The sequence below is a fragment of the Muscardinus avellanarius genome (assembly GCF_963383645.1).
Source record: "Muscardinus avellanarius genome assembly, chromosome: 1".
NCBI classification, from domain to species: Eukaryota; Metazoa; Chordata; class Mammalia; order Rodentia; family Gliridae; genus Muscardinus; species Muscardinus avellanarius.
In genome coordinates this window covers 225,811,056-225,822,789 of record NC_137786.1, presented here as the reverse complement: position 1 = coordinate 225,822,789, position 11,734 = coordinate 225,811,056, and the positions used below count along the sequence as shown (strand labels likewise).

Below are 11,734 nucleotides of genomic sequence, written 5' to 3'. Positions count from 1 at the left end.
AAGGCCCAGGGAGATCAACGGCCCAACTTGTCACAGTACAATGCGAAGTGAGATTTAGATCCTATGATTTCTAACTCCGTGTTTTCATTTTGCATATATTTCAGAAAGATCTATAAAATTTGTAAATGCACCTTTATCATGGCTGCCTGGAGAAAGATTCTGGATCTATATCAGGGCGAAATTTTTACTAGTTGCTAGTGGAAAAAATACGAACGGAGATAACTTTTCAAAATCCCATTTGAGAATCAAGATACTGTTTTAATGCTAAGCATCTCTGGATTTCCTTTTGGCTTTGCTTCAAAGAAGTTTGGATAAACTTATTAAAAGAGCTATGCTAAATGTTAAACAGACATAAAAGCAAATCATAATCTGTCAGAGAACACAATCTAAGGTTCCTAGAATCTTAGAGAAATTTCAAGTTCAATCTTGAAACACTCTCTTCTATTTCTACACATTTATAATTCTGTTTGGAGTTTGGTCTGAATGTGCTGTTTTAATGATTCTTCATTGTGATAAAAAAAAAAAACCACGTGAGCCGGGCGTGGTGGTGCACTCTTGTTATCCTAGCATTTGGGAGGCTGAGACCGGAGGATCATGGTTTCCAGACAGCCTCGGCGACTTAGTGAGGCCCTCTGCAACTCAGTGAGACCCAGTTTTAAAATAAAGAATAAAAAATAGGGCAGGGGGGCGTAGCTCAGAGGTCGAATGACCCTGGGTTCCATCCCCAGACCCCCCAAAACAAAAACAAAAACAAAACACCAGGTGGCATGAATTTAACCATATGTGTTAAATACAGGACCAAGAACCAATAGGATGTGTGTGTAGATAGATGATAGATAGATAGATAGATAGATAGATAGATAGATAGATATAGATAGATGATGATAGATAGATAGATAGATATAGATGATAGATAGATATAGATAGATGTTAAATACAGAACCAAGAACCAATAGGACTTGTGTAGATAGATTAGATCGATATAGATAGATAGATAGATAGATAGATAGATAGATATAGATAGATGATGATAGATAGATATAGATGGATGATATATAGATGATAGATATAGATAGATAGATGATAGATAGATATAGATAGATCGATAGATAGATATAGATAGATGATAGATATAGATAGATGATAGATAGATATAGATAGATGATATAGATAGAGAGAGATAGATAGATAGATGATAGATAGATAGATAGATAGATAGATAGATAGATAGATAGAGACAAATGGATGACTGGGGGTTTATGAAAGGAATTGGCATATGTGACTATGGAGGCTGAACAGTTCAGTGAAAGGTTGTCTAGAAACTGGAGAACCAAGAGAGCTATAGTACAATTCAGTCTAAGTCTAAAGTTCCCAGAACCAGGGACACCAAGGATGTAACTCTGAGGTGAAGGCAAGTCCCAGAGTATAAAGGACGGAAAACCTGGAGTCCTGTTGTCCACTGGCAGCAGAAGGGAATTCCAGTTCCGGAGCAGAGAGAGAGAAAGATTTTCCTTTCCTCTGTCTTTTTGTTTCTCCTCCTCTGAGTGGATGGTGTCCCCACATAGGCATCATGTTCTTTATTCAGTTGCTGCTTCCAAAAATCTCTCCCAGAAACACCCATGGAGACATAGTCAGGAATAATGCATTATCAGCTATGTGGGTATCTTTAACCCCGTCAAGCTGGCTCTTAAAATTTACCATGACACTTTCTTAAACATTTTTAGAATACACTTGAGTAACGTTAAGTAGATTCACATTGTTGGGCAACAGAGTTGCTCTGACACTTTTTGGTTTTCATTTAAACTTTTATTTTAATCCATTTTGGTGTGTGTGTGTGTGTGTGTGTGTGTGTGTGTGTGTGTGTGTGTGTGTTTGTACTGGGTATTGAACCTAGAGACATTCTACCTCCAAGGTATTTTATTTTGAAACATTGTCTTGCTAAGATGCTGAGGGTCTTGTGAAGTTGTTGAGGCTGGCCATGAAACTGCAATCCTCCTGTCTCAACATCCCAAGTACTGAGATTACAGGAGTGTGACACCATACCCAGCTTTAAATTTGATTTTTTAAAATATAGCTGTTCCAAGTTTATGGTTTTGTCCAGGTAGATTTAACAAAGTGATTCTTCCCTTCATTGTCAATTTTTTTAGGGTTCCAGAGTTTGGCTTTATTTTGCAGTACAGAAATCATTTCATTTGAGACAGACATCATTGAAGTAGTGGCTCTTTCAAATCAATACTAATGCATAGTGTATGAAATCAAATTTTTATAGAATGAGCTGACAAGCACATCATGTCTCTGCTCCCCATTTTCCTGTCTAATGAAGACATTTCTAATTTGTACATGGCTCATCATTCTTAGGATTCTCCATCTAACTTTGTAGATAGTCATTGTAACTATAGTTAGAGTTGTCTGGACATGTTATCCTTTCTTATTAGTTGTTTTTCAATCCTGGGAAAATGTATTGATCATAATCAGAGTTGTCCTGATGGATGAAATCTAATGCTATCTTTTTTTCTTGGCTTTTTCTAATTCCAGAAAAATGTATAGATATGATTGTGGGGTTTACTTTTTAAGTTTTTCAAATCCTAATTCATTATCAAAATTCTTTCATAGTTAGTTGGCTTGACTTTCTCAGCTTTAGGATCTCCTGGGACAGGTTTTAATCTCCAACCCTGGATAAAAAACATTTCTCTTGACAAAGAGCTTCCTTGCATAGTCATGTTCGCAGTTGATTTTGAGGGTCATTGACCTCGTTTTCTTTTAATAATCTCAGTTACCGAGTTTCTTTTCTTATACTAAACCTATTTGAATATCAAGAATCTCAGTAATTGCATTTCTTTTTTTTTTACACAAAGCTTGAGTTTTATTTTTTTCTTTGTCAGAGATTCATCTTAACATGCGTGTATTTTAAAACAGTAGCAGGTTCTCGAACCATTTCGAGTAGACATGAGGCAAGCACAGGGGGTTGAAAATTCCTATTTGAAAAATGGTATTTGCAGTGGGAAATTGAGAAGTCGCACAGGTGGTGGGTGGTAGTATATTCTGCTTCCCCAAAAAGTGACTCCAAACTTCGTTCACATTTTTTTTTCTTACAATGGTTTGACCTGATGCTCAGTGCTGAGCAGCACTGAGCTTCCTTTTATAGGCTTTGGGCTCCCACCTCCTCACAGAATGGCTGTGAACAGGGAAAGGGCTCTTCTAGAGGTTTCCTCCTCAGCCTCCTTGCTGGGATCTCAGCACAACCTGTAGAAGGACCACCGAGTCTCCTTTCCCTTTTGGAGCACTCGTCACAAGTAGTACACCTCAAAGGAGGGCGAGGGCCCTGCCACTGCCTTCACAAATGGCTGGCAGGGTTGGGGTAACTGTCTGAGTGTGCTTCCCTTGAAGGACCCCCTTCTCTACATTGCTGTCATAAAGAGGAAGTCTCTAGGCTTGGGTCTAAGGCCACAGCTGTGAGGGTCGTTTAACACGGTCCCTCCTGCCCCAACACTTGAGAGCTCAAATGCTGGAGAGTGCTGACACTTTTTTCCTGACATGAGTGTTGAAGAAATATGGGGGTGGAGTGGATACTTAGAAAGTCCTGGGTCTTTGGTCCACTTCCCCAGGGCAGCCTTGTGAAGAGGGGGAAGGCTCCAGGGCAGGAGTCTAGTCTCCTGTTCTTAGTACTAGTAGGGGATGTGCTCAGGCCTAAAGCACAGGGAGGAAAGAAGTGAAGGAGAGAGAGGGAGAGGAAGAAGAGCTGCCTGTAGTGGAAATTTATTGTGCCACTGAGAACAGCCACAGAGGCCACTCGTGGTGCTGGCCACAGACCAGCTAGATAAGGAGAGATTGAGCACTGCTTCCTGGCTGTCCTGTAACCCCTAAGCCACCGGGCCTAGGAAAGGAGTGTGTACTGGTGGACGGAGACACAGTGGTTAATGAACAGGAGTCTGGGACCAGGCTGTCAGCTAGTAGTCTGCCAGTGGAGTCTTCTGAACGCCCCTCACTTGGGCTGAGAGGTGACAGTTTCTCAGCTGTAGACTTTCTGGAAGAAGAAGGATGAGGACAAGAGAAGTTGTGACAGTATGTGACCCCATAAGTGGCTGAATGAAAGAATGGGAGAGAAATCCTACCCTTACCCTATCCAGGCCTCACGCAATCAGCCATGTCCTTATTCTTAATACCTTTGTTCTTGGGAGACCCCAAACTCTTCTCCGGTCAGGAGGGGTAATTTGCCCACAGTTACACATCTGGGTGGTGACATGGAGAAGAGCAGCCAGACATTTAGGGGATAGTTTTCATCACAATGAAAATGAGTCACAGTAAAGAAAAAATTCAGTTACAAAGAAAGATACTTCTTGGCCATGACTCAAGAGTTAATGATGCCATTAGCTTATGTTCATTGAGTGATTTCTATTCATCAGGCACTGGCTAAGACAATTCCTGACTCCTCCCTTCCCTTCCCTTCCTCTCTCTTTTTCTCTTTCTCTCCTCTCCCTCCCCTCTTATTCTTTCTTGGGTTGAACCAAAAGGCAGTCTACCTCTGAGCTTTTAAGCTACTATAGCCTCAGGGTTTTTAAAAAAATTTTTTTCACTTTGAAACAGGGTCTCTAGTAGTTGCTGAGGCCACCCTTGAACCTGTGATCCTCCTATCTCAGCCTCCCACGCACTTGGATTACAGGGGCGTGCCATCGCACCTCACTTGTGCTAAGCCTCTCTTATCTATACCTTATTAATCATCCCAACAACCCTTTTGAGGTAGGTGTTATCATTACATCAGTTTTACAAAGGAAAAAGTTGGTGTTTAAGAAATTCAACAACTTCCTCATACATCCTTATACGGGTGCGATGACAACCAGAATTTAAACCTAGCGTTCTGAGTTGGCAATCTATGTTTTTCACAACTATATTTTAGGACAGTGTGTTTTTGTGTGGTTTTCTTCTCTTAAAGTGGAAGACTTCCTGGGCCCAAAAGCCAAAGAAAGTTTTCTGAAAAGAAAGTTCTGGTGATAGGTGTCTGGCCCTTCACCATCACTCCAGAGACTAATTAGTGTCCGAAACATTTAGCTCCCATGATTGCTGAGCTTTTCTCCTTGGACCCTGGAGTGAGTTGCACAGGACAGCCTCTTAGAGGAAGAATGTGGCTACCTCTGCCCATTAAAATAATGAACTCCCAGAGGCCATTAGGAGGACTTGGTAATGAGGAGTATGGATGCAGGGGTGTACACAGAGGCCAATGTATAAAAAATTGACAGAGCCAGAAACCCCACATAGAGCAGTAGGAAATATAGATGAGCTAAACCTTGCCAAAGATGTAATGGGAGCAACCAGTATTTTTTTCTTTGGTAGCACAAGACCTCAGGACACTTCTGCCTAAATTAATTCAGTAAGTCCAGCTCATTCCTTCCTACCACATTCGTCCAATCAAGGACAATTATGAATTCTCAGCCTATTCCACTTTCTGATTTTTTTATACTTTTATTGGTACATTGTAGTTATACACAGTAAAAGCCAAAGTTATACAAACATACATGCACACAGCATTGGGTGACATTTTTTTAAAGGGGTAGAATGGGAAAAGTAACAGTTTTGTATAAATGGAGTCTTTAGAACAATACCCGGTATACAATATGTGCATAATTATATTATGATTGTGATTATATTATGATTATTGCTTTTGATTATGTTTGTTTTATTCTAATAATAGGTCCAATATAATAACTCCTAGGTCAAATGCTCTGCTACACTCTGAGGATAAACAGCGGAAATTAATTCGTTCAGTAATTATTGCTGGATGCCTATGTTTCAGGCACTGTAGGTGTACAGATGGGCCAAACAGAACAGACAAGTCTCCCTGCTTGCCTCGTAATGGTTTGCTCTCTGGTAGAGAACATTTTATTGCAGTTAGAAACATCAAATTCATATTATTTCCTTTTAGAAGGAACAACAGATTGACGTCATAGTGGAGAATTATGACATCAGTTTTGTTTACTCGATCAGCGACTTGCAAAGAGATTTAAATTTTTGATTTATTTATTTACTTATTTTGTGGTGCTGGGGATCAAACCCAGAGCCTTTGACCATGCTTGGCAGGTGCTCTACCACTAAGCTGAATATCCAGCCATTACACTTTTAAAAAACACAAAGATAAAAAGCAGTTTTTAATAAGTGAATAACAGTGAAACACAAGTAGGCAGGCTTCGGTGCAAACTTTAATGGACAAATTCCCTACGAATGATAAAATATCAGCAACTTTAATTTTGCCACCAATGCTTCTCCAGGGAAGTTTTGACTTTTTAATACCCATTTCTATTTCCCCATCTTGATATCAGGACAGGGCCAGCCTGTCTGTCCTTGTGTGTGTATGTGTATGGTATTGGGATTAAACACGGGGGCATCCTATCTACCAGCTATACCTCCAGTCCTTTTTATTTTTGAAACAGGGTCTTGCTAGGTTGCTGAGGCTGACCTCTAACCTGTAATCTTCATCTTGGCCTCCCAAGTACTGGCATTACAGGCATGTGTCAACATGCCCAGTAGAACCTGTATTTCTTAATTGCCAAATGTGCATTACTTATCTTAGGTTTTCAAAGTGATACTATGATCTGGCTGATGACATCAAAGCTGTTCTTTTTCAATAATTGTCCTAAATATCTAACCCTCTCTGCCCCCATTTTCTCTTGTCAAGGAAATATTAATTTCAGCTAGTTCTTGACTACCCTGGCTCATCAATTTTAATAAACTCTGAGATTGCTCCCTCTGCCTTCCTTATGAGGGTGTGTTCCTAGTTCTTACATTCTATAATGGTATAGATTGGGCTAGTCCAAATTTTTATCTTCCACTGAATTTTATGTGATGACTTGTATAAAAATTCAAAATTTCTCTAGTTTTAAATCTGTCCACATAACATTTCTTTCTCTTAGTTTCACCATCTGGAAGAATGAATTATTAGATTGTGGCTTGGATTTCCTTCCTAAAATGAACTATGTAAAAAATTATAGCTGATTGCATTCAGTTGTCTTGAGAACTTTTATAAGGAATGCAAAGCAATGCTCAAGTTTATTCTTATCTTAATCTGATCTATATTTTTAAGTTAGAAAATCTAAAAAATTTCCTAAGAAACCCAATTTCAAAAGGGCCTTGGAAGTCTTCTGACTCAACATTTGAGAAAGCGAATTTCTGGGGGAGATAAAGTGGGTTTTTTTTTTTAATATAACTCTCACCAAGGTAGGAATAGAGTTGAAGACAAAATTTGCTTTTTAACTCCTGTCACTTTCTACACCATTAGACAGAATCTCTTTAGTCAACAAGTTCATAACATATTGACTTTATTATTTATTTTATTTTATTTTTTGTGGTACTGGAAGTTGAACCTAGGGACATTTTACCTCTGAGTTACACCCCCATTCCTTTTTATTTTTATTTTTAGTTTCATATAGGGTCTTGCTAGTTTGTGTGTGCGTGGGGAGGTACTGGGGGTAGAACACAGGGGCTTTCTACCTCCAGGCTACATTCCCAGACCTATTTTTATATTTTATTTTGAAACAGGCTCTCACTAAGTTGCTGAGAGCCTCACTAAGTAGCTGAGGCTGGCTTTGAACCTGTGTGATCCTCCTGTCTCAGCCTCCCAAGTGCTGGGATTATAAGCATGCACCGCCACGCCTGGCTCTTGCTAGGCTTTGGAGAATCTCCTTAAATTACTGAAGCTGTCCTTGAATCTGAGATCCTCCTGTCTCAGTCTCTGAGTACCAGGATTACAGGCATGCACCGTCACATTCAGCTAACACACAGACTTTAAATAATGTTGAGGGGTCATCATACCATGGCTTGCTCTGGGAAGACTTTGCCTGGAAGATGGCTCTAATTGCAACTGGATGCTAACTGTAAGTTTCCCATTCTTATAGTTATAAACAGAATCCACCTGACCACAGGCTTGCTTCTTTTCTTTACACAGGGAACAAGTCTATGGCTGTAGGAAGGAACAACACAATTGTGACAAAATTCATCCTTCTGGGGTTTTCAGACCACCCTCAGATGAAGGTTTTCCTTTTTGTGTTATTTCTGGGGATCTACCTCCTGACCCTAGCCTGGAACCTGAGCCTTATCAGCCTCATCAGGATGGACCCTCACCTACACACACCCATGTACTTCTTCCTCAGTAACTTGTCCTTCCTGGACATCTGCTATGTATCCTCCACAGCCCCCAAGATGCTTTCTGACATCATCACCGAGCAGAAAACCATTTCCTTCATTGGCTGTGCCACACAGTACTTTGTCTTCTGTGGAATGGGACTGACCGAATGCTTTCTTTTGGCAGCCATGGCCTACGACCGCTATGCCGCCATCTGCAACCCGTTACTCTACATGGCCCTCATATCCCACACCCTTTGTTTAAAGCTGGTGGCCGCTTCCTATGTGGGTGGATTCCTCAGTTCCCTGATTGAAACCTACTCTGTCTATCGGCACGATTTCTGTGGGCCCAATGTGATCAACCACTTCTTCTGTGACCTTCCCCCGGTCCTGTCTCTGTCCTGCTCTGACACCTTCACCAGCCAGGTGGTGAACTTTGTCGTGGGTGTCATCGTTGGTGTGGTGTCTGCCCTTGTGATCCTCATCTCTTATGGCTACATCATTGCTGCTGTCTTGAGGATCAGCTCATCTCGAGGTAGGAGCAAGGCCTTCAGCACCTGCACCTCTCACCTGACGGCGGTGACCCTCTTCTACGGCTCTGGCCTCTTCATGTACATGCGCCCTAGTTCCAGCTACTCCCTCAGTCGGGACAAGGTGGTGTCCATATTCTATGCTGTGCTGATCCCCATGGTCAATCCCATCATCTATAGTTTTAGGAATAAGGAGATTAAAGATGCTGTAAGGAAGGTGGTGGGACGGGATCGTGTGCTTTCTCCAGGGTCATGTTTCTGACCCTAGGCCAATATTCACAATGGAGTCATGAGCTGGGTCAATAGTGCAGGACTTTATGTACTTATATTTGGACCACTTGATCTATATGATGATTTTTCTCCCCTTTCTAAGACTCTACTAACCAGTTTATCTATTGGTGATTAGAAGATGACTTTACCATTTTTAGGTTGCAGAATAAATAGCATTGCATAGGTTGAGGTTTCAAATACTCCATTTAGCCATGACCAAAAAAAAAAAACAACAACCTTAGAATCTGTGTCTCTAGGGAGGGAAACTATTGGGAAAAAAATGTTAATCCAGAACTCAAGGCAGGATTCTGACAGCATTATGGACCCTAACTGGGTGATACTTTCAGTAAACACAATTGCTTTTTCCCTCTTCTGAGATTCCCAAATACTTTACTTAGAGAACATGGCCATAAGGAAGACACCCTCTCATGTCTGAGAATCATGGCTAGTAGACCACACTGAATTATGGAGGTACAGCAACCATCTTTAGATGTATTAAGGCAGGAATTCAGATTTGAGTCTTACTAACAAAACAAATGTAACAACTCTTGGATAATTTAGTCAACCATACAAAGAAGTGGTCCCTATAATTATTTAAATAAAACCAAGGAAATATTATTTAAGCCAAAAGTAATAGCTTTTTTTTCTTTTTTTTTTGTGGTTCTAGGGATTGAACCCAGGGCTGTTCTACCTCTGAGCTGCAGCCTCAGCTATTTTTATCTTTTCTTTTAAAACAGGGTCTCACTGAGGGTTGTTGAGAGCCTTGCTACACTGCTGAGGCTGTCCTTTAACCTGCAACTCTCCTGTCTCAGCCTCTCAAGTACTGGGATTACATACATGCCTCACCATGCTCGGCTAGGTAACAGCTTTCTAACCCAAATTCAAAGTGTTTTAGGAATCTGAAGAGGAGCACATCCTCATTTGGGATAAAAGTTTCTCTGTTTTTAACCAGGTTTCTTATAAGTTCTATGTAAGAACTTGGCCAGGGAACTGAAGACAGTGATTGTCCTCCTCCACATTTTCTCAGAACATATTATGTGTCCATACATTGGTGATGAAAACTGGTGATAAAAAATAAATGTACTTAGTGCTGACCTTTCTCGGGCAGCCATAAAAAAAGTGAGTAAATGAATTCTACTTGTGTTTCTTGGACAAGGTACTTGGACCCCGTGTGCTTCAGTTTCTCACTTGTAAAATAAGAGCAAATGCCCTCTTAGTCTTATTGTGAAGAATTAAATGATTCATACACGTAAACACTTAGAACACTGCCTTCCATAGAGTAAGAGTGCTTTTATTATGATGAATTGGATGATCACTTTCCAAGCCAATAAAATAGAAGACATTCTCTTCCCTTGGTACAAAATGTGATCTTTGTAAAGGCTTTTGATACACTAGAAAGAGAGTCTAGAGACACAGTAGCAAAAAGTGGCTAAGAGTACTCATTCTGAAGTCATCTGACCTGTGATGATGAATCTCATCTCTGCCATTTTTGTAGGCATGTGGCCTTATGAAAGTGCCACACAGGCTCCATTCTCTTCACTCATATATAAAGTGCTTTTTTGCCGGGTGTGGTGGCGCACGCTTGTAATCCCTGCGCTTGGGAGGCGGAGACAGGAGGATTGCATAGGTTTGAAGCCAGCGCGCTGGTTTAAGAGACCCTGTTTTTCGTGCTGGGCGTGGTGGCGCACGCTTGTAATCCCTGTGCTTGGGAGGTGGAGACAGGAGGATCACGCAGGTTCAAAGCCAGCCACGCTGGCTTAAGAGACCCTGTTTCCAAATTTTAAAAAATATAAAATAGGTCTGGGAGTGTAGCCCGGTGGTAGAAGGGCTTCCAGGAACCCCAGTACCACCAAAAAACAAACAAAAACAAAAAAGTGCTTTTTCACTATAGAATTGATACAACAATCAAGTGAGAATATGCATGAGAAGGGCTAATGCATGAGAAAGCACCCAGCATAAGGTAATTCTTAGTACATGTTAGCTTATGTCATTAGTCGATATTCTTGATTTTGCATAAATCAAGAAAAACCCAGGTTAATGTGCTAAGAAGAGGCAATAGCTTTGAAATATACCCTCCCATTGGGACATACCATTCTTAGTGAAAATGCTTACCCAGGACTCTAATCTCCGCCCTTTCTCTTGCGTATCAGAAGTAGTCCTTAGGGAATTAGAAAAAACCCAGGTTCTTAGAAGTGGCTGTATACAGAAATGTTACCAATCGTGCCAACACTGTCAGCTATGTAGATACTACCTCCTTTTTCTTTCTTTCTTTCTTTTTAAAAATTAATTTTGGCAGTGGGGATTAAAGCTGGGGTACTCTACCTCCTAGCAATACCTCCAGCTCTTTTAAGTTTTTATTTTGAAACAAGGTCTTGCTAGGTTGCTGAGGTTGACCTCAAATCTGTGATCTTCTCATCTTAGCTTCCCAAGTGCTGGGATTACAGGTACGTGTCACCACACCTGAATTCCTCCTTTTTCTTAAAGGCATTCTTTTTTATTTACTTTTCTTCATCTGCATTCCAGCAAGCTGAGTTCCTATCCTTCACTTTACCAATTTTCAAAATAATAGTTAATCTAAACTACTTCCAATGCCAAAGATTGTTGAAACAATACAAGTTAATTCCTCAATGAAAAAAGCCTCATGCTTTGAATTTAGACCAAACTATCACTGATCTATTGTCATCTTTAAACTTCGTGTGTGTGTGTGTGTGTGTGTGTATGTTTGTGTGTGTGTGTGTGTGTGTGTGTGTGTGTGTGTGTGAGAGAGAGAGAGAGAGAGAGAGAGAGAGAGAGAGAGAGAGAGAGAGAGAGAGAGACTGGGGGTT

At 40.7% G+C, this 11,734-nt stretch overlaps 1 protein-coding gene across 1 annotated transcript in view; it reads left to right on the top strand.

Moving 5' to 3' along the window:
• Positions 1–7,944: 7,944 nt before the first annotated feature.
• LOC308260369 (olfactory receptor 5A2-like) overlaps positions 7,945–11,734 on the top strand; it is a gene marked incomplete at both ends in the record, with an annotated part of 100,459 nt that continues 96,669 nt past the window's right edge. Inside the window, one exon of the mRNA XM_080691664.1 lies at positions 7,945–8,763. Coding sequence (XP_080547790.1) covers positions 7,945–8,763 — 819 coding nt within the window. The remainder of the gene's footprint in view (positions 8,764–11,734) is intronic.